The sequence below is a fragment of the Haliotis rufescens genome, unplaced genomic scaffold (assembly GCF_023055435.1).
Source record: "Haliotis rufescens isolate VD_foot unplaced genomic scaffold, xgHalRufe1.0.p SCAF_20, whole genome shotgun sequence".
Classification (NCBI taxonomy): domain Eukaryota; kingdom Metazoa; phylum Mollusca; class Gastropoda; order Lepetellida; family Haliotidae; genus Haliotis; species Haliotis rufescens.
In genome coordinates this window covers 7455029-7479144 of record NW_025963891.1, presented here as the reverse complement: position 1 = coordinate 7479144, position 24116 = coordinate 7455029, and the positions used below count along the sequence as shown (strand labels likewise).

Below are 24116 nucleotides of genomic sequence, written 5' to 3'. Positions count from 1 at the left end.
GAAACATTGTATTTTTTAAACGTTAGAAAACTATTATTTTTCACAGGTAATATCATCTTGATTTTTCATAAATACGGAAATGCTTACTTTAATATGTCCATTCCGTTATTTGACGAAGCTACTTCACTTGAACTGCAAACGGAAAAAAAATATTGTGTCAAACAAAATCTAACTTTTTATCTTTTTGCGGTTCAAAGATGACCCACACAAGTTATTCATATGTAAAATAATATTATCAAAATAGTCGGGCTTGCGCCGTTTTGAAGAGTATTTCAGTTTTATCAACGCTTCGGCTATGATCAATTATAGGTTCATATATGCCACATGACGGTCAGTGCACGAACGTTTGGCAATGATGCCATGTTTGCAACTATTATGTATGTAATTTGACTGATTAATGTGTGACGTGAGTGTTTAAGCCCCTCGACAAAAAAAAGTATAACAATCTCACCTCGACGGTTCAGGAACAGCTCTGAACGTCTTTACCATGCCTTCTTTATTGTCGTGCTTTTGTCTGAAAAGAAGGAATGCAGTCTCGAAATCATTTATTGACATTGTCGATAATAAATAAAATTGGTATACGTGTGAATCACATAACGCTAGTGTATTGTTTCTAAATTAATACTTTCTTATACTTTCAAATACATTTGATACAAAGACGTCACAGTTTTGATTTGCTATGGAATAAGCAGAATGTCAAACAGTGAAAATATGTTGACCTGACATGCGGTTCGACTTCAAATGAATCAATATTTTATTGGTGTAGGTATAATGATGTTATCTACATAAAGTTCAATTATTACCTCAACAATGTTTTATCTATTGTTTTGGAAGATACACGAGTACTGTCAGTAGAAAATAGATAAAAACAAAACAATGTGATACAGCTTTAGTACGTAACCGTATTCCTATACACACCGTATTTACTGTTAGTGCACTAAACATTTTTTGGCATACTGTTTATATATTTTTAGAAAATCCAGTTTTCAACTTGTTTTTTAAAAAAAACATGCATTTTCGTTTGAATGACAGGGAGCTTCCAGCAGGGCAGAGCATGCGTTGGACTATTTTGGTATGTCGACAACGATTCGTGAGCAGGGTTCACTATGAATTTGTCGCTTCCACGAGTATGAATTGCCTTGAAGCTTTAGTTCTCTTATTGCCACAGAAAGCCTGGAACTTGTTTTCCTACCGATATATTCACGAGGTTTTCGTAGCCGACCTTTATGTTCCTTATGTGGTGGTAAATGTTAGCTCACTGTCAACTTACTGATTTACCTTTTTCAAATATTCGAACTTAAAGAACTGTCTGGCAATCATTATGCAAACGACGAAGACGCCATGTCTGCTGTGGTGAACGTTTTACACCACCAGGTGGAGCCTTCTACACCAGTGGGATCCAGACACTCCAGCATCGTTGGGAGAAGTGTGTGGACCTCGGAGGGGATTATGTTGAACAATTATTATCAACAAACTCCATCAACATAGTCTATCATGGTTTCAGCCACTCATCGTACCACTATAGCATGACCCCGTGCAAATTCCGTGTCAGATTGATCAAGAGCCGACTTATGAGGACTCAGCTGCGTGGTATTTACTCTTGCTCGCAAACACCGACTCGACTATTTGCAGGCCTCAATGATATGACTGGAATATCGACGGCGGCTGACAACAGTCCCACATTTACTGAATAGCTACAGCCAGAATAGAAATCACAAAACTATGGCCATGTTGAAAATCGAACTCTCTTTCGCCCTCGACTTCTCGCACTCGTTATCACTGATTGATCTAGCTATAGCTACCATGAACATATTTCATTGATTTCGTCAGCTGGCCTGTCGCCAGCATTGTAGTGTGGAAATATAGGCAATAGTAGTCCTATACACACGCGTATTGATGTTCCATTGTAAGAAAGCGAGGCAACAGTTTTTGAAGTTGCAGTGAGTGAGTGGGTTTAACGCCGCTTTTAACAGTATTCCAGTTATATCACGGCGTGTCAGCTTAATGAGGGAGGAAAGCCCGAAGTGATGCAGGTCTCAGACGTTTACCACTTCGGTGAAACCCACGAGCACGGGTATGGAGCTGACAAACCTAGAAACGTAATCGGTGCGAACCGGGATTCGAACCCACAATCATAGGTTTCTGGCGTGCCCAAGGGACGTAACTCTACACAGTGAATCGCGGCGCCTTAGACGACTGGGCCACCCGTGCCCCCTTGAGGTTGCAAATATAAGACATTTACTAGTATAATTTCATGATGTTCAGAGCGTAAGTTCATTTCATATTCTTTCTAATCTATGCATGCAATGTTTTACTGTTGGCGTTTCTGTAGTAAGTGTTTTTTTAAACTTACTTCACGTTTTAATTTGTAATTGCATGTCAGTGCGACGGTAACGATGTGTTCTTTATCACTATGTTAAAGGTGAATCGATGGTTTTCTGGTTTGATTATATGAATTGCGAAGGCAGACTCTTGTAGCATATCTAAACAACTTCTCTCTATTCGTTCTTATATGCGAAATCGACAAACCATTTTCTGTAATTTATTGTTAGATGTATACATGTACCTGATTTTAGCGTTGATGATCAATCAATGATAATCAATGTATGTTTATCAAAGTATATTTCGATAAATCAAGACTACAGCGACACTAAATCGGTTTAGATAAATCAAGACTACAGCAACACTAAATCGGTTTAGATAAATCAAGACTACAACAACACTAAATCGGTTTAGATAAATCAAGACTACAACAACACTAAATCGGTTTAGATAAATCAAGACTACAGCAACACTAAATGTTTTTTTCAGTCCGGCTAAATGAAGTAGAAGAGGATCGAAACACTGTTTGTCCGCGTTGCAAAGGACACTGTATTTTGTTGTTCAACACATTTAAAATGCATATATTGATAATATCATGGTTTTATCCGTTGCAGGTGCTAAGAGGAAAGCTATTAGACAAACATATGGCAGTTTCACACATGGGCGGAGATGGTCTGGGAGAACCTTACTGTGAATGCAAAGATGATATTTTTGTTTGGACGTACACATAAGTATGACACCGTTCTCATGAAAGAAAGCAAACTTTATCGGAATCTAACACTGGAAGTTTTATCTGGACTTGCTTACGTTATGGAGTACCTTCCTCGTACGAAGTACGTCTTTAAGGCGGATGACGACACGTTCACAAATATTGACCTTCTTGTTAGAGTATCAAAGAAACTGCAACCTGTCAAGTCAGTTCTTGGACATATTTACATCTCTAAAAACGCCTTAAGAACGGGGAGATAGGGTATAAACGAGACTGTATACCCTTTCAGTAAGTACCCAAACCACGCAGGAGGATGTACCTATGTCATGACAATGGATGTTGGAAAATGTGTGGTCGAGAACTTTAAGTTCTTTAAATACTTTTGCATAGAATATGTTTTCATTACTGGCATAATGTCATTAGTGTGTAATGTAACTTGGGTTCAGGTGTCAGGGATTACTTACTGGGGTGAAAGGACGCCAAAGTTAGAAGACTTTCTGCAAGGATCTAAAATATCTGCAAACTGGGTGCCGACGGTAAGAAGTGGAAGATATGGAAATTGTGGAATTCAATAATTATTATTCTTAAGCTCTCTATATAGCGTTTGTTAACTTCAACCACTGGATGATAGTCGGTAGACCATCTGGAAGGTTCTCAATGTTACGTAAATTTAATATTGAAATTTTGTATTTTCTATAAACTCTGGCAGAAAATCTAAATGTACAACATTTAGCTTATTTACTTCACATGCATGTACATACTAGCATATGTTCCAATCACATTGACATCGTTTACATTTCGAGGATATACGAATGGAATTTTCGTGTGGTCAACGTGCTTTTAAACCAAATTGATTTTATTTTAAAATACCCTTATTTTAAACCTTGGATTCTTCTGATCCCAAATACAATGTGTCATAGCTAAGCTTGTTTAACAGGAATTAATATAAGAGCATTGTCCTATAGGTATATGTAAACACGTGCTGACAGGTATTACTGCCGTAAATGTTGGCAACGTCTTATTATTCACATGAGGGTAGAGATGTGTCTTTTCAAATCAGCTGAAACATTTTGAGCTAATTTACCTAACTATCTTTTCATTCTGCTAGTATTGGATTTTACTCCAATTTCGTTAAGCAAGAACCATAATATATGACAAACCCGAGTGGAGACATTCGCTTGCTTCCTGATTTGAATTCCTCAGTGGCCAGGTAGTATTCTCCCATGGACCTCTCCCAAGAATCCATTTCTGCATTCTGATCCTTTGCTGAAAGAAACGTTTCCGAGTAGAATTAAGTTCTTTAGGTACATGACTATTGGTCAGAAAGATACTTTGGTAATGTAGTTGTTCACTATATGGTCTCACCATACATTGGTATTGCCTGTGATAAGGTGTTGTTTGTAGAATACATTAAAATTACTTGATGTATACTTGATGTATACGTGTTACCTAAACTGCCCATAATAAACAGTTTATCCACCAACTGCGTGAACCTGACCATTCGAAAACAGGATAACATTTAACATGTACAAAAATCATGTACAGACAATGGCAATATATTGGATAACACATAGTACATTTCAAAAGCATTAAAAAACTAAACCCACTGAAAGATTGAGGTGAACTTTGCCAATTTATCTTCCGTTAGAAACTAATACCATGGCACATTTCCTTACACACACGACCACATACGTTTACATAAAAGAAGTTGAAATTGCAATTGGGAAGCGGTATCTTGATCACGCTTGTACGAGTGTAGCGTACTCATCAATGCACATGTTAACACTCTCGGTCAATACTTAAAAACAAACCTGTAAAATGACTATTGCCATCATTTAATTGAAGTAAACCTATGCACTTATTTCGATGCTAAACATCTCACCTTTTCCACCAATAACCCTTCCAAACAATTAGATACTAACAGAAAATGCAGTTGGCAATGTAAAACACAATTGGATGATATCAAATTTTAATTCATTTTGTCCTCTTACGAAGTTTTATGTTTTCTATGTAAATATCAACCAAACAAAGCATACCTGGGAGTATGAATCAACTATCAACATATCAACTAATATAAGGGTAGAAGCCCGAGGTCTGTAATTCACTGCTCGATGAAGTACATTTGTGATTTCTTTTAAATACCCAACATTTCTGACCGCTTCCTTGGTGTAGCGAATAGAGATTCTGCCTAGAGAGCGGAAGGTCAGTGCTTCGATCCCAATCCCCCATGCCAAAATACGTTAAGCGAATGTACTAGTTGTTACCCTGCCTGGCGCTTGGGTATCAATGTTAAACTGCCGCATGGTATGACTACACCCAACGTGCATTGACCAACACCGGCCACCCCGCCACCCCCCCCCCCCCCCCCCCCCCCCCCCCCAAACCACACACACACACAAAGGGTGCGCCAATACGTGTAACATTACTTAATCGTATTCCGCATTTCATTATTGATGAAGATGTGATATATATTTTCTCACACCAACACTCACACATAGGTGCAATGATCGTGAACGCGCCGTTTAAACCCATTTCACCTCAGCCAACATTTATATACATACCCTCTTTTGGTGCCACTTGCACTGACTTGCAACACACATAGAGAAAGTAGCCAACGTCAAAGAAGACGTTGAAAGGAGGGGGTACCGGGGGTTTGCTGTAGTATTCCAGTATCACTTTCGCCTTTTGCCACGCTGCCAGCCATTCAGTCTGATCGTGAATCATTTGAAAGGTGAAGCTGTGAACAACACAATATCACCACAATAGCGCCTCTATGATGTTGAGTGCACGTTCAACCTTGAATGAACACGTACGCTGATTTTATGCAATGTTATGCTACACATCTTAAACAAATCTGTTTACTTGTGCTCGAGTGGCACCTTCGACCTGCATCTCGTTAAGTTTTTGTATTGATCAGCCTGTATACTGATCCACAAAGACGGATAGTCTGGCAAGACCTTAATGGTATGCCCGAAGGGTTTATCCACATCTGCGTGATCTTAACAACAAACAATCAATTCCATTATTCATACAAACGTGCATGCTGAAGATGAGAATTAAATTGTTGAGGAGAATATTTACCTGGATGAAAATACTGCCCTGAATCTTGCTAAGGGGATAGTATTGAAGAGGGTTTGTACACTACATCTGAATTCTGCTTTTAGGAGGCTCAGGAAGAGCACTTCAATCATAATTCACCTGAATCTTAACTAAAGAGGATGTCTTCACTCCCCCGATTCTTGCTTCCAGAAAGTTAATGAGAATTTGCAATCATGATAAAAATACTAGACCCGAACCTTGCTGTCAGAGTGTTTAAGGGGATAGTGTTCAAGAGGATGTGTATACCCAAACGTTGCTTTTATGGAGGTTAGAAGAGAACACTCATATAATCTACATGGTATAATTTACCTGAACCTCTCAGTCGCCTAGAGTGTGGGTATTTATCAGGGTTTATATCACAGTGTTCAGGAGGAACTAACTGAAGAGTATGTATAACCTTACCTGAATCTTGCGATCAGGATGTTGAGGAGGAGAACATTCAGTAGAAGCATGTGCAGTGCCAAAAGAAGTGGAACTATATATTTCCCCAAGGTGGATGGACATTCATTCAGTGTGTCGTTTTCAAAGAGAAGTGGGTTAGACGAACACTCATCCTGGGTTTCGCTTGCTGAACATTCCAAGAAATTTATAATTCTGATGAACCAAGTGTGTGAACTAGATTTGTTTTACTTTCTAGGCTAGGTATACATAGATTCAATGCTGGCAGCAACTGAATATATAGATTTGTGTCACTTTCATAAGATTTACATCTCAGTCATTGTGTCAATCTTCAAAAAGGGAACAAACGACACATATACATGTATGTAGACATATACTCATCATCGAACGCCAACACCAGAAAGTCATTCAACCAAATATATCTGATTCTGCATTGTATACATGTCTATAAATAATCTGGCATGCCATTTACATGCCTAAATGTTAGGAAAGTCTTTGATACGTTATTGATTAGCTGCTGTATGTCTGTAGCATATACTCATAAAAAGGATACTGGTACTGGTTTAAAAACATAGGGATAGTATAAATCAGTTTATAAACTGAAAAAAATGGATGAATGAAGTTGCACGATAAACAGAATCTCACCCTCGTGTGTCTTGATATCAAATATATCAACACTCGTAGGTAAAACTTCTACACTTTTATCGAGTCGTGTTGATATATTTGATATCAAATGACACTCGGGTGAGGCTATCTACATACTGTACCTTCAATTTCATCCAGCCCTAATTCCCCAAACAAGTTCCAAAAGGCACTTCTAGGAATGTCAATCAAAGCTTCAGGGGACCAGACACGGTTAGGATACAGCAGCGCGTGTGCAGCCAGGCCTTGCGATATGATGAAAACCGACATTATCACCAGGAACGGAAACAGGTCTTTGATCTACATAGCAATGAAGAACAATTACCTAACCACTGTCATATTAGATGCTACCATATGGAAACCTCAAATACTTATTTGATTGGAACAAAACACACTTTCGTAGCTCTCTGCCTAGAATTAACATATTTGTGTCCTCTCAATAACTATTGAGTAATATAATTGCCCATCCTTCATATTACTAACTTCACGAATAACTAATGTCTAGACATGCTAATAGGTAGCTCTCAGCTAATGTGATAAAAATACCAAGACAGACATTTGACCATTAAGGACATAATTCTTGTCCTTTTATTTGTACCGAGCATGGTCAAACTCTACCTACCATTTGAAAGATCATTTCAAGTACTGGACCCATGATGCGGAATATCGCCAGATGTTGAAGTATTCTCCAGGTAAAGAACATGATGTCGAGACTCAGTATGACTCTAGCTGCTTCATACACATAGTTCCTAGAGGTGTCGAGATGGACGATGGTCATCAGTACAGCACCAATCAAGAAGAACCCAAGGGAAACACAGTCCAGTATGTTCCAGTAGTTATCAAAGAAGTATCCCCTGAAATCTGCGCCGAGTTTCCACTTGCAGCAGCACTGACATTTGTCTCTAGAGCAGTAGGCCTGTTCAGACTGTTTGATTTTTACAATCTGAAAGTATTAACAATGCATTAACTTAAGCTGACTCTTTAGCCATCATTTCACACTGCAGAGTGAACAAGAGGATACAGCATACATGTATTGCAGGGCCCACCAATGTACCACCAAACCCTGTCTCAAAGAGTTACCATAATCCTTAATACGTTTTTTTTTTAATTCTTCCATGGAGTATTTGAGATGAAAAAGTAATTTCATTCGGATTCTCAAAAAGGATTTGCTTGACTTTTTTTTAATCTCAGAAGAGCCAGGTTCAATTCTATAAACAACAAAAGTAAGAGAAATTTCATGTTTTAGCCCATAAGGCTCATGTCGCAAAACGCGGTGACCATGATATAAATGGCTCCAACTCTATCTTCGAAGGTTCATCCCGGTTCACTCAGATTATGTTTCTAGGTTTCTACCTCATCTGTGTCATATTTAGATCTATACATAAAATGTCTATGAAAAGACTATATGACAAGGAGGATGAATTTACTTTCCCTTTTTGTTGAGCAATGTCTGGCAGCTCCAGCATTGGTGTCTACAGTTAACAACTTTTAAGGTACAATCAAGCAGGATGTTTCTTCGAAGATTTCAAACCGGGTCATAGGTCTTTTTTCTTTAACTTTGCATTGTTTTGGGACGAGTGATACCTGCGGGGCAGGACACGCTAATTTTCTTCTCAAACATCTGGTTAGGTTAGGTTTGTTGTTTAACGCCGCACTGAGCAATATTCCAGCTATATGACGGCGGTCTGTAAATAATCGAGCCTTGACCAGACAATCCAGTGATCGATATCATAAGCATCGATCCATGCAATTGGGATCGATGACATGCATGAACCAAGTCAGCGAATCTGACCACCCGATCTCGTTAGTCGCCTCTTACGACAAGCATAGTCGCCTTTTAAGGCAAGCATGGGTTGCTGAAGATCTATTCTACCCCGGATCTTTCGGGTCCGCAAACTTCTGGTATCATCACAATTTGAAAGTGATTAATAATTACATGCTTGTGATATAGTGGGAATCGTACAATGGACTTTGCTTTAAGGAGACTTATGATTATGGGATGAATTGTCTCGCTTTTGTTTGAATGAGTTTTACGTTAGAAATTGTGCATCAAACCTCATATTAACCTGTCTGATTTCCTCCCAAACAAACGTGAACCACCATCCGACCAATATCCCTTCAAGGGCTGAAAATTCTTTCTTCATTTCAAACAGCAATGTGTGGCCAAAGAGTCCCAGGAAACAAACGTAGAACAGCTGCAGTGATTGAAAATTCCGTTGTATTCATTTACGTGTTCATTCATTCGATTATAAAACATATTCAAGACGTAGAGCTGTCAAGTCTCTTTATGAAAGTGATATTTCATTTTGCAATTATATCGTTATTGTTTGGGCGCGGTGGTGTAGCCTAGAAGTTAATGCGTTCGCTCGTCACTTCGAAAGACCGTGTTCGATTCCTTACATGACTTGGGTTCCATGTCTTGATGATATGGAATTTCTGCTAAAAGCGGCGTAACATCGATACCAACCACTCATTCACGCTCTTATAATTGTGTGTATGTTACCAAGTTCAAAGTATATGTTGTAACTGGTGCTATCACAAGTCGTCCCAAGCGAGCACAGCGTGTTTCATTCCTGAAATGAATACAAATGAAATATGCACTTAAAGTATTGGAAAGGAGTAAGTCATTCGTGCCTTGACATCTGAATTATTGTATCATGATTTGTTTGTAAAATCTTATGTCCAGGTTCATACTAAATGCAAAATTTCAGAAGAGAAATACTCACTCCTTGATAGTCATTTTCTTAAGTTCTTTGTATTTATCCTGAAAATAGATGACACAAGTTTTCTTGAAAAAGTAAATAATGATAAACAATGTTACTATTTCACATGTACCTAATAAACATTACAGCGATATGTACTATGCAGTGAACAGTTCGAATAACAATTTATAGAAATAGTAGTGCGTACCACTTCACTATGAACAGTCAGCATCACCATGTTCAAGACAGAATTCGAGTTGTCGTAAATTAAATAGCATGTTACATCATAGCCTGAAACCTGCAAGGTGTTGTATTCCAAAGGACATGTGACCCGTGAAGATCCGGGGTAGAATAGGTCTTCAGCAACCCATGCTTGCCGTAAAAGGAGACTATGCTTGTCGTAAGAGGCGACTAACGGGATCGGGTGGTCAGGCTCGCTCACTTGGTTGATGCAATTATGTGGATCGATGCCCATGATATCAATCACTGGATTGTCTGTTCCAGACTCGATTATTTACAGACCGCCCTCATATAGCTGGATAATTGCTCAGTGCGGCGTTAAACAACAAACCAACCAACCAACCAAAGGACATCTTGACACGATCGTGGGTTTTCCAGGATGGAATACGTCTCCATGAACCTGTGCTGGTCGTAAAAGGCAAATTAATGGATCGGATGTTAGACTTGGTGATTTCCTTGACGGCGGGAACCCTTGCACATAATATCAATCACTGGAATGTCTGGTCCTGATTTGATCAGTAACAGGCCGCCGGCATAGAGTTCCACTATTGCTGAAGGGGTCATTATACAACAAACTAACCTACCAACGCACCAAAGTAGAGTGAGTGAGTGAGTTGGGTTTAACGCCGCTTTTAACAGTATTCCAGTCATATCGCGGCGTGTCAGCTTCATGTGGGAGGAAAGCCCGAAGTGATGCAGGCCTTAGACGTTTACCACTCCGGTGAAACCCACGAGCACGGGTATGGTGCTGACAAACCTAGAAACATAATCGGGGCGAACCGGGATTCGAACCCACAATCATAGGTTTCTAGCGTGCCCAAGGGACGCAACTCTGCACAGCGAATCGCGGCGCCATAGACGACTAGGCCACCCGTGCCCCCGCACCAAAGTAGATATTCTATTGATGTAACGGTTGCATAACGCCACTCACCTGTATGGGTGGGTTAATTTTTCCAAACCACACACGTTCACTGTACTTCCGATAAGCCTCTGTCGCAAATATTCTCCGGTTATGAACAGCCAAAGAACATCTCATCAGATCCTGCTCCCATATGTTGTCTGCTAACTGTGACTGTATCAGTTTCATAGTCCTTTCTTTGTGGTCATCATAACATTTATTTATGAGGCCGATTGCTCTGCTCTGAAACAATCTAAACATATAACAGATGACCCAAGTATGTGGTGTTCCTTACATCGATCATACATAATAAAGAAATATGTAGTCGGCGCAATGTCCAGGCTTTATCACGGCGACCTCTAACACATCAAGACCAGACGAAGCTTCAGCAGCGAACAACAATGTGATGCACGTCACCGACCCCCTTGTATAGTGGGAACAAGTTCTTCCTTGATTATGTAAACGTTGCTATTCTTATGGAATTATGTCTTTAATTCAAATATTGATCCTTCACTTTCAGCAAACGTCATCACAAGTATTATGTGTGTATTATGTTTATTATTCAGGACTGGTGATTAAAACATTTCTTTTCGAGCAAACACATACATAAATATAAAACCTTACGCTCCTTGTGTTGAAAACATGAAATGTTCAATGGTTTAATACGCCGAACTTACATTGCCTGTTCTTCTAGTGTTTTCTGACTGCCAATGTTCTCTTCATCCCTCATCCGAGACCTGAGGACTAATGCCGCCAGCAGGGACGATGTCAGCAGGTGCTGAAGATAGGTGACATGCTCAAAGTATGATCTCCATCACTTTCAAAATGTACTTACAAGTGTACAGGTTAGCTTACTACAATACATAATGTACATATACTTTTTGGGCATGGGTGGCACAGACACCAAATCGCCGTGCAGAGATGCGTCATTTTAACTGATGAGGATTCTATAAGTTTGGGTTCCATTCCCAGATCCTTAGTAATAATCCAGCTATGTGACGGTGGTCGTAAATATTACAGTCTGGAACAGACAATCCAGTGATTGACATCATAAGCATCCACACAATTGAGATACAATGACATGCAATCAACCAAATCTTCCCAGCCTGACCACCCGTTCCATTTAGTCGCCTTTTACGACAAGCATAGGTCCCTGGGATTCTTTACCGGATACCTAAATGTATCAGCCTTGCCATGGTATTACGGAAATACTGTTCTAAGCGGTGTTAATCCCAGCTCACTCAGTCATTCGTGTATGCAAATTATCTTACGGTTCCTTTCTTCCAAAACAGCGCAGCGCATTTCAGTCGGTCTGTCTGCACGGCCCACATCATTAAACGTCTGAATACCTCCTCCTTGGGCCCATACGACGTAGCACTGGATCGCGGGAACAGATTGTATGAGGTTTCCTGTACAATAATAAATACCGCATTCGCCAATGGCATTTTTACCATATGGGAAGATTCATAAATTAAATGCTCAAACCAACATAAAAAAGAAAAAAATTATCACGTTGATATAAAAAAGTACCTACCAGTGGCTGTGTACAGTGTGTCACTTTACACAAGTCTGAGATCACAGTCTCAGTGAAGAAATCTTTAAGGTCCACACCGTTATAGTCTATGATGAATTGTGCACTCTCCGCCTCGTCCATCAACATCGCTTGAAGAAGGAACATGCCTATTGTCTCTTGAAACAAAGAAATGAATTGTTGGTTCAGTAAAATTGTCAAAGTTACATAATACAATTACGAGGTTGGGTCGATAACAGTAAAAATTGTTTACTTGATTAACCAAACGCTCATTGAGACCAGACATCACTAGTGGACGGCTTTGGTGTCTGACAAGAAGAGTTTACACTATAAAATATACCTTTAAAAATACAGTAAACTACGGTTATAACGAACTCAAAGGGACTACTAATTTTAGTTAGTTATAACCGTAGTTCGTTATAAGCATATATACAGCATAACTACAGCAAATAGTCGGGACCAAAAAAGTAACTTCGTTATATCCCTCAGTTCGTTATAAGCGTGTTCGTTATAACCGTGGTTTACTGTACGCCAAAAAGGGCAACGATTGCGGACATGGGTTTCGAAACGTTTCCATAAATGTCATTTTGCTAAATTGCCAACAAGGCCAGATATCCACACGTGGCGTTTACCACTGAGATGTCTCCTCTGTTCCTGGATGTTGAGAGCTGCAGCGGCAGCCCCTTCCCCGTCAAACAACCTCGCCGGCATATAGTAGTCCAGAATCTGCAGCACTTCAGGAACAGTTTTACCTGAAATTGAATAACACAGCTTTGTGATCTCATGTACTTAAAATACACTTCACAATTTCAATAACATGGCTCCGTACCTGCTTTCATTTCCAGACTCAAAGTCTTTTTTTGACTTAGACATTGTCGTCTTGACAAAATGCACCATCAAATTCAGCATGGACCGCCTTCATGGTCTGGTGGTAGAGCGCCTGCCCGGAGAGCGGAAGGTCTGGTGTTCGATCCTCGGCCGCGCCATACCAAAAAACGTTAATGATGGTACTTGTTGCTATTCTGCCTGGCGCTCCGAATAAAGGGGCTAAAACAAACACTGTCTGAGTGGGGTATTCATGTTAAACTGCGGCATGGTATCTTAGGAGGCTAGCGCCATAACATCGGCATGAATCAAGACAAGTACAAGCAGCCACACACACACACACACACACACACACACACACACACACACACACACACACGCACACACGCACACACACACACACACACAAGTGCAGTAATCATGAACGCGACGTTAAAATCCATTTCACCTCATCTCACCTCAAATTCAGGTTTGGTGAGATATGAATGATATGAAATATGCATGTGTTGTCGGCCAAGAACGGCGATACGTGATAGTGAGTTTGGTTTGACGCCGCGCTCTGAACGGTATTTCTGTCATATGAAGGCTTGTCAGAAGGAAAGCGGCGCACAGTGACGTAGGTCTTAGACATTAGCTATATTTAGTTTAATCATGCGATACGTACAGAGAAATGATTTGAAGGGATTCAACTTTTCATGATTCTTTTGTTGGTGTTTCAATAATGAGTAGGTAATGTGAATGGAGAGGGAACTATCGTTAGCATCACACCTTTAATCGTTGAGCATGTACTAAGTCTTACTTTTAAGAAGTGCCTGTATGACTGCATTTAATCGTTGAGCATGTACTTACTTTTAAGAAGTGCCTGTATGACTGCATTTAATCGTTGAGCATGTGCTTACTTTTAGGAAGAGCCTGTATGACTGCATTTAATCGTTGAGCATGTGCTTACTTTTAGGAAGAGCCTGTATGACTGCATTTAATCGTTGAGCATGTGCTTACTTTCAAGAAGTGCCTGTATGGCTGCATTTAATCGTTGAGCATGTGCTTACTTTTAGGAAGAGCCTGTATGGCTGCATTTAATCGTTGAGCATGTGCTTACTTTCAAGAAGTGCCTGTATGACTGCATTTAATCGTTGCGCATGTGCTTACTTTTAGGAAGAGCCTGTATGACTGCATTTAATCGTTGAGCATGTGCTTACTTTTAGGAAGAGCCTGTATGACTGCATTTAATCGTTGAGCATGTGCTTACTTTCAAGAAGTGCCTGTATGGCTGCATTTAATCGTTGAGCATGTGCTTACTTTTAGGAAGAGCCTGTATGGCTGCATTTAATCGTTGAGCATGTGCTTACTTTCAAGAAGTGCCTGTATGACTGCATTTAATCGTTGAGCATGTGCTTACTTTTAGGAAGAGCCTGTATGACTGCATTTAATCGTTGAGCATGTGCTTACTTTTAGGAAGAGCCTGTATGACTGCATTTAATCGTTGAGCATGTGCTTACTTTCAAGAAGTGCCTGTATGGCTGCATTTAATCGTTGAGCATGTGCTTACTTTTAGGAAGAGCCTGTATGGCTGCATTTAATCGTTGAGCATGTGCTTACTTTTAAGAAGTGCCTGTATGACTGCATTAACCAAAGCGGTTTCCTTTTCGTCAATGTGCACAACCGTGATGAGCTCTCTTTTCTGTAGGCATTGTAGGATTTTGTACTGACCAGCTTCGTCGTCCATTTGCTCGTGAACCTTGGTAAACTCCTTCTTTACGTGGTTGCGTAACACGTCATCAATCACTGTGCCCGTCCTGTTCACATTGTGTACATTGGAAAATAGAGGCAAATCAATTATCTTGCTCAAATATATTCTCATACATACATACTGCTTATTATGATGGAATTAGTTTGTTCATAATTTTAACATAGACACTTTGTGGAACGAATGTTCTACTTCTACATACATGTACATCGTCACATCATGTGAGATGTGTTTCTACATTTGGGTCAGTAAACAACGCACCATTCCTTTTCACTGTCACCAGAAGAACTAGTCCTGTCTTCTTTGGAGTCCTCAAATACACTGGCGAAAACATCAGCCATACCACCTGTTCCCTGATAAAACAGATTATGACGGTTGTTAGCCACATATGCGGGAAAACGCGAACAAATTCCATTGTGAACAGTATAACCCTTCGTAGGTTACAAGTATAAACATAGATATTCAGAAGACAAAAGAGTTACTTAATGACCTCCTCGTTGATAACATCTATGCAAAATGTGGCAAGAAGTAAGCATCCCCGTGGGCACCAAATGTTTCCCCTTCTTGCTGATCCGTTTCTTTATGCATATGAATTGGAATTTCTGCTCGGATTGACAAAGTCAAAACAAGGTCATTTGGCCAAGGAGTTACCTTAAGCCTAGGTATATCGATGATCTGATATCGTTCAATAACAATCAAATAGCCATTTCCCTTCCACTGATTTACCCACCTGAACTAGAAATAAAGGAGACCAGTGAGACCACCTCATCTGTTTCATATTTAGATCTATGCATAAAGATTCAGAGTGACAAAACACTCCTCACAAGACTGTATGACAAGACTGATGACTTCAAATTTCCAATGGTCAACTTTCCCTTCATGTCGAGCAATATTCCAGCGGCTCAAGCCTTAGGTGTTTACATTTCACAACTTTTGAGATACAAGCCCTTTCTTCCAAGATTTCAAAGAGCGTCATACGACTCTTGTTCTGAAGTGGTTTGATCAAGGTTACAACATTCAAGGCCTCAGTAAAGTTTTAAAACGTTTTATGACAGACATGTGGGGGACATTTCCAAATTTGACGAAACAGTGACAAAAATGATGTCCGATGCAATTCCCTATTTTGACTTGTACCATATGTTACCGTGTCCTTGTATATATTTGTGACGGGTGCCATCGGTGGGGCACGATATGCTCAACTTTTCGCAAACACCTGGTATCATCACTATTTGATAGTGGTTCATGCCCATGATATAATAGCAATCGTACTCGACTCTGCTTTATGCAGCTATTTCTATTGGACATGGAAATGGTTTTGTCGCTTTATTTAAACAAGTAAACTTATGTATGGCTTCATGCTCATTACGAGAAAAAAGTGACCACTTGAATAATGTCATCGTTATCTTAACACATGTGATTCAACACCCGTGAAGATCCATGTTAGAATAGGTCTTCGGAAACCTATGCTTAACGTAAAAGGCGACTGTGTTTGTCATAAGAGGCGACTAACAGGATCGGGTGGTCAGTCGCGCTGACTTGGTTGATGCACGTCATCGTATCCAATTTTGTAGATCGATGCTCATGATGTCAGTGTCTGGAATATTCCTGAGCGTTAAACAACAAACAAACGAACATGTAATTCCACTGTCATTTTCGGCAATAATTGCCATCATATATGATATGAGGCATGTTATTAATACTCTTATACAGTTAAAGCAATATCCTATACTAGTTTCAATTTACCTTCAATACAACCACAGGGACGTTGTTTTCTATTGCAGACTGGACTCCATCGAGAACGTAAGCCCATCCACAATACAACACGGCCACCAATGGTATAGAGGATGTTCCTTGATAAATCAGTTATCCAAATTTACAGTTTGCGTAATACATTATATCACATTCAATTATTTTGTTAACGGATGTAATCAGTGTATGTTTCTTTTCTCTCTGATAATGTTAATTATTTAAAGAAAGTAATCATTTAATTTATGGTATGGTTCGTAATTAATATCTTGAAACATTTACATTTGTTGCAACAGGTCATCATTTCGTTGTAATCACCTTCTGAATGCTTTGTCATTGATGTTTCTAATCTCATTCTAAAATCTTGGAACGACTTGTGAACATGTGACGGATTAAGAGATCCGTCATCCACCAGGAGGTGATGCTTGTACAGGGCACTGGGTCTGTTTCCTTGTGTCTTCTCTGGTATTTGAGGCTATATCAAATTTTTAACATGAAACGCATTGCCAATGTGTTTAGTATAAAACATGTGTCTCAAGGGACTCCCGAAATCCATCACTATTTAATTGTTCACAAGATTTATCCTATGAGGTCCGAGGCAGACCATTATTAGCTGGGATCCTTTCAGGAGGATACCAAAACAGAGATCGGTTGGTTGCAATGCGTTCTCAGTCTGTTTACCACTGGTCTAACTTGTCCAGATTCAATGTAAAGGTTGATTTTCAATAAAGATGTAATATTGCTGAATGGGGTTTCATCTGTAAATAATAACCTTTCATACGTTTCAATAAATATGTTCAAACCGTTTAATTTAAATTATTATCCTTTTGATCAAACCTGTTTTTACAATTTGCGTTCATTAACGGCTCTCTTGTCCAACGTCATGAAGATCAAAAGACCATACGATACATGAATATAAAAGATAATTTATAAGTCGTTTTGAAGAATTGAAGCGTATACCTGCTCGGTTTCAAGTTTTTTAATAACTTCGTCGTCAACTCCTGCCCACGCATACACTCCGACAGGTGTTATGTATTTAGAAGGCTCGTCTTTGATATAATCTCCAACCATTTTCGCAATCCCATAATTTATGCCTTCGGTTGTAATCCAAATATCTGACAAAAAAATGCGTGATATGTACAAGATAATTATGATTATGTACATGTTTATATTCTTTACAATTCTTACGTCAATCATTGATACGGTATTTTACAAAACATATCACAGTGGAAATTATATATAAGATACCTTATCTGTTATCTAATGATGTTTACATGAATCTTACTTTGTCCATTGGAAAACGACTTCATTAAGCCTTTCAGCTGGCACCTAATTTCCTTCTCCTTTGCATCCGCTTGTTTGTGTCTATCTCCTATGACAGAGAACATCCACTTTGGCTTAGGCAGTCTCCATACCTCCAGCAAGAGATGCTCAACGATCGACATATCACTCTCAACATCGATACGAACATACTGTAAAACAAAAGCGCATTTGGGAAACACTTAACTTTAACTTAACTTTACTTGCAGCTCCTTTATCATTTTTTGTAATGGACTAAACTAAAGTCTTCAAGTTTAATCTTTATACCCTATGTTTAAGGATTGTTTTTCACTTCGCTTTTGCATTAATTGAAAGATAAAAGTCAACGAGTGTATAAAATCGTGTAGCGTAGTATCATGTACTGAATGGTGATATGACGTTATGCTGCAATAGAATATTCTCCTTTGAACAATTTATTTTATTAGTTCACAACAGGTGCACTCGTAATAATTTTGACAGTCCACTACATCGGAGTTCACGATACTGTTTTTATATATTGTTTCAAATATTGCATACATTCAATTTTGATCAATCAATCAGAATCGCGGAAAACAGGAAAACACACACTCACTTTGTAATTGTGTCATATGGTACAAGGTATTTTCCCTAACATGGCACCTGGTGGGGCACACCTATCCCCTGTTTGTAGTGAAGGAAGGACATCTTTAAGTAATCTGAACAGGTGCTGTATTTTTGTATGGAGACATGAACCTATAGCTGTGGCCTGGCTGTCTGTTTAAACACTTTCTCGGTCCTTGGTGCTCATTGTACCTATCTACTTTGAATTACGCCTTAACAGTTGATGTCATCCGAATTGACACCTCTCTTGACATGTAAAGTTGCATCAAATATTGTTTTAGAGATGGTGTCACTTATATAGCGTTCCATAGTGCATGTGAAATACTATCCATCCATAACATAAGGTGACAAGTTGTATTAACACACCTGTGAAGTCCTGCCTTCTTCGACGAAGTATATCTTTCCATAGTTCCTGCAAGGTTCAGATGCTGTGTTCCGCGATGTTGACCAGTCCTCGTCATTTATGGAATCGGGGTCCTGGTGTTCACTCTCACTGCGCCAACATTTGCAGGAAGTTTTCCTCTGTAATCTGCGATAATGCGATACCGAAATTATTGTTAGTTTTGTCAGTTGGCAACACACAAGGAATCACAGAATGTTTATATCTTTGATCGTTTCTGTATTTCCTAGTAAGCAAAAAAGAATTGTGTACGTTTCAAATGTGACAAAATACTGTCTATATGAAACAATGTGTTAGCTAGAACAGCAAGATTTGGTAACCCAAATACAGAGAAACGGAAAATACTTTTTGTGTAGTTGAACTTAATATCACGTTTGTTCACTCATCACTCATCTGACTGAAAGACGGAATGGTCGACCCAAGGATTCAATTGTCATACATCTACCTGATGTCCAGCTGATAGTGTCCCTTCACATACCTACCAACCGAAAACGTTTTGACTTCCCAAATATGTTTGATACACATGAATGTGACTTTCCACTTTCTACGATATTTGCAGCTTCCTTTTTTGTAATGATAACATTTTATTTTAATGTTGATCTGTGTAATCTGGGGTTACTGATTGTACACACGAGATGCACGTGTTTGTCCAGGAATAGCAATACCCGTATAATGATAACTGACAATCAGGTCGACAGTTCGCGTGGCCTCATTGCATTATTGCAGTATTCTGATTTGTAACCTTATATTTGCTTTGACTCGAGATACACCATTTGTCTCATGCAGGATTAGCACGTAAAATTTGGAAATCACCTGCAGCACATCGAGATAAGAATAAAGACACTCTGTGGTAACACTTGAGTGATTGTAAGTTTGGCCATTACTTGGTATACATTGAAAACATATCTTCTTAATGTACGATTCTCCATATGTTTCAATAGTTCGCTTTTCCTTTGGCGGTGAGCATATATATTATTGTTGTGTCCTCGACTATTCTGGTTCCGAATCGGAGGCAGAAGTAAATATATTCTGATGAACATGACACAGATGGCAGCAGGTGGGAAGTATGTATCAGTGCAATATAACCGTTACAACACGTAAATCATCATTTATTAAAAGATAAACAGTAAAATTCCGAATCATATATTATATTGCTGTATATGGTGAAACGACTCATCGTACTATTGATGCATAGCAACTGTTCATAGCCTGGTGACAACTTAAAATATCAACAGTTCACATTGATAGAGTTTTTAATTATATCGATAGAAGAAATAAATGAACATAGTACGACTGTTCATCAGTGACATTAGCTCCCATGCCTGTGTGTCAAATCTGGTGTGAACAGAAATGGAGGTAGTGTCTGGTTCACTGGCACTTGATTGTGCGGTCAAAAACTGTGGGCCGTCGTATGGCAGTGGCACTTCTGTGCAGCGTTTTGACTAACTAACGCAGTCACACATGTTGTGGTGTCAATTTAGTATAGTCTGCCTGATGAGCATAATGTTGGTAGTTCGATGCTCTGGTCGCGTCATGCCAAAAGACTTGTTGTCACCCTGCCTGGCATCAAGGGGATGAAACAAGGTGTGGTCGATCAGAGTCAGTAAGCTGTGTATCCAGGTTAACTTGTGGCACGGTATCTCTGTGGGTTGGCACTATGCAACCGGTATAAATCCGGAGCAGTACAAAACGCACGCTATATTAAACCCAATTTCACCTCACCTCTACTTAAACACGACCGTTGTTAAGGAACACCGCCGTGTTGCTTTCGTAGATAGATAGCTTAATGTAAAGTTATACTGACATGTGTCAGGCCTAGAACGTAGGGAGAAGACACCTCGTTATTCATCTAAACGTCTTTGTGTACTTTATCACCGAGTTCGCTGTTCAAATCTTTGTTTACTCTAGTGACTCACATACAAAAAAACCCACTTCACCCAGACAGCGAATGACAACGTCCTGCTTTGGTTGTGATAAGCAGTTTCAGCAGTCTCGGTAAGATGTCCTTTTTAGATAACGTCATTGAATGTGAAAATATTAAATATTTCAATATCGAAAAAGTGTTTTATACAGTGTGCACGTTCATTACCATATATTGTGAACAGAAAATGCGCACAACCGCAAATATTCATATATGCACAGACAGCATCTTTCAACTTCAATGCTATAAACAGGAACAGCAGGGTAACCTGTTTGTTAGCTTATCCACGTTGAAGACCTGGGTTCGATTTCCGACATCGGGTACAATGTGTGAGTCCATTCGTGTAATCCCGTCCAGTGGTGATAGGCTCACTAACACATGACGATGAAGAACGCTGACAATGCAGCTGTAGATTTACATGCACGAGATTAAAGACTTACCTAGGAAACACTGACAATGCAGCTGTAGATCTACATGCACGAGTTAAAGACTTACCAAGAAAACACTGACAATGCAGCTGTAGATCTACATGCACGAGATTAAAGACTTACCAAGAAAACACTGACAATGCAGCTGTAGATCTACATGCACGAGATTAAAGACTTACCTAGGACACACTGACAATGCAGCTTTAGATTTACATGCACGAGCTTAAAGACTTACCAAGAAAACACTAACACTGCAGCTGTAGATCTACATGCACGAGATTAAAGACTTACCAAGAAAACACTGACAATGCAGCTGTAGATCTACATGCACGAGATTAAAGACTTACCAAGAAAACACTGACAATGCACTAGCTTAAAGACTTACCTAGGACATACTGACAATGCAGCTGTAGATTTACATGCACGAGATTAAAGATTTACCTAGGAAACACTGACAATGCAGCTGTAGATCTACATGCACGAGGTTAAAGACTTACCAAGAAAACACTGACAATGCAGCTGTAGATCTACATGCACGAGATTAAAGACTTACCTAGGACACACTGACAATGCAGCTTTAGATTTACATGCACGAGCTTAAAGACTTACCAAGAAAACACTAACACTGCAGCTGTAGATCTACATGCACGAGATTAAAGACTTACCAAGAAAACACTGACAATGCAGCTGTAGATCTACATGCACGAGATTAAAGACTTACCAAGAAAACACTGACAATGCACTAGCTTAAAGACTTACCTAGGACATACTGACAATGCAGCTGTAGATTTACATGCACGAGATTAAAGACTTACCTAGGAAACACTGACAATGCAGCTGTAGATCTACATGCACGAGGTTAAAGACTTACCAAGAAAACACTGACAATGCAGCTGTAGATCTACATGCACGAGATTAAAGACTTACCAAGAAAACAATGACAATGCACTAGCTTAAAGACTTACCTAGGACATACTGACAATGCAGCTGTAGATTTACATGCACGAGATTAAAGACTTACCTAGGAAACACTGACAATGCAGCTGTAGATTTACATGCACGAGATTAAAGACTTACCAAGAAAACACTGACAATGCACTAGTTTACAGACTTACCTAGGACATACTGACAATGCAGCTGTAGATTTACATGCACGAGATTAAAGACTTACCTAGGAAACACTGACAATGCAGCTGTAGATTTACATGCACGAGGTTAAAGACTTACCAAGAAAACACTGACAATGCAGCTGTAGATCTACATGCACGAGATTAAAGACTTACCAAGAAAACACTGACAATGCACTAGTTTAAAGACTTACCTAGGACATACTGACAATGCAGCTGTAGATTTACATGCACGAGATTAAAGACTTACCTAGGAAACACTGACAATGCAGCTGTAGATCTACATGCACGAGGTTAAAGACTTACCAAGAAAACACTGACAATGCAGCTGTAGATCTACATGCACGAGATTAAAGACTTACCTAGGAAACACTGACAATGCAGCTGTAGATCTACATGCACGAGATTAAAGACTTACCTAGAAAACACTGACAATGCAGCTGTAGATCTACATGCACGAGATTAAAGACTTACCAAGAAAACACTGACAATGCACTAGCTTAAAGACTTACCAAGAAAACACTGACAATGCACTAGTTTAAAGACTTACCTAGGAAATACTGACAATGCAGCTGTAGATCTACATGCACGAGATTAAAGACTTACCTAGGAAACACTGACAATGCAGCTGTAGATCTACATGCACGAGATTAAAGACTTACCTAGGAAATACTGACAATGCAGCTGTAGATCTACATGCACGAGCTTAAAGACTTACCAAGAAAACACTGACAATGCACTAGATTAAAGACTTACCGAGAAAACACTGACAATGCACTAGATTAAAGACTTACTAAGAAAACACTGACAATGCACTAGATTAAAGACTTACTAAGAAAACACTGACAATGCACCAGATTAAAGACTTACCGAGAAAACACTGTACATTTTCTTTGTCGGATATTTGTTCTGATCCACGTATCTTCATCCATTTTCTAATGAACAAAAACAATCATTAATGCATGAATCGATATAATTGATGCAACATAAACGCATCACTTCAATGAACACCATGATCTAGTATGGTCTGAATCTATTAACGCATACACACACACAAACGTGTTGCTAAGTAAACAAACACAACTGCATGGTCTCGGGAATGTTTACTGTAATTATTGATGATCTTGTAGTTACCACCTCTGGTCTAAATACTATATCCTCTCATGTTGTTCGTCATATGCAAGCATATATTCCTCTTGTGTTGTCAGTAGTCGTCTACTGCTGCACAAAGATTGAACATCATGGATACTTACTGTTGTGACTTCCTGGTCCCGTTATTCACTTGTCTTATCACCAATTCCAAATGCAGGTCGTTATTGATTATCAATAAGTCCAATCGATTACTTCTGGCGTAGATCTCACCAATCAACCGATGTCACGCCTTGACAGTCAACTGACACAACAAACTATGCAGTTGCCTAGTTAAAATGATTGCGTGGGGTGAGGGTGTTCTTTCATATCTGTTGGAGCGTGCCATACAT

At 39.3% G+C, this 24116-nt stretch overlaps 1 protein-coding gene across 3 annotated transcripts in view; it reads right to left on the bottom strand.

Moving 5' to 3' along the window:
- Positions 1–24116, bottom strand: part of LOC124128115 (transient receptor potential cation channel subfamily M member 2-like) — a 28534-nt gene extending 4418 nt beyond the window's left edge. The window contains exons 1-24 of one of the 3 annotated variants that reach the window (XM_046491542.2): positions 23889–24116; positions 23506–23570; positions 19126–19288; positions 18146–18332; positions 17821–17975; positions 17179–17335; positions 16858–16964; positions 15376–15467; positions 14967–15163; positions 13175–13294; positions 12546–12700; positions 12283–12420; positions 11689–11789; positions 11045–11264; positions 9898–9935; positions 9675–9744; positions 9238–9366; positions 7794–8114; positions 7297–7471; positions 6533–6698; positions 5593–5768; positions 4192–4297; positions 452–514; positions 88–132 (exon numbers count right to left, since the gene is read on the bottom strand). In XM_046491542.2, coding sequence (XP_046347498.2) covers positions 88–132; positions 452–514; positions 4192–4297; positions 5593–5768; positions 6533–6698; positions 7297–7471; positions 7794–8114; positions 9238–9366; positions 9675–9744; positions 9898–9935; positions 11045–11264; positions 11689–11789; positions 12283–12420; positions 12546–12700; positions 13175–13294; positions 14967–15163; positions 15376–15467; positions 16858–16964; positions 17179–17335; positions 17821–17975; positions 18146–18332; positions 19126–19288; positions 23506–23567 — 3143 coding nt within the window. In that variant the 5' untranslated portion in view covers positions 23568–23570; positions 23889–24116. The other 2 variants (XM_046491657.2, XM_046491590.2) reach the window with 2 other exon arrangements.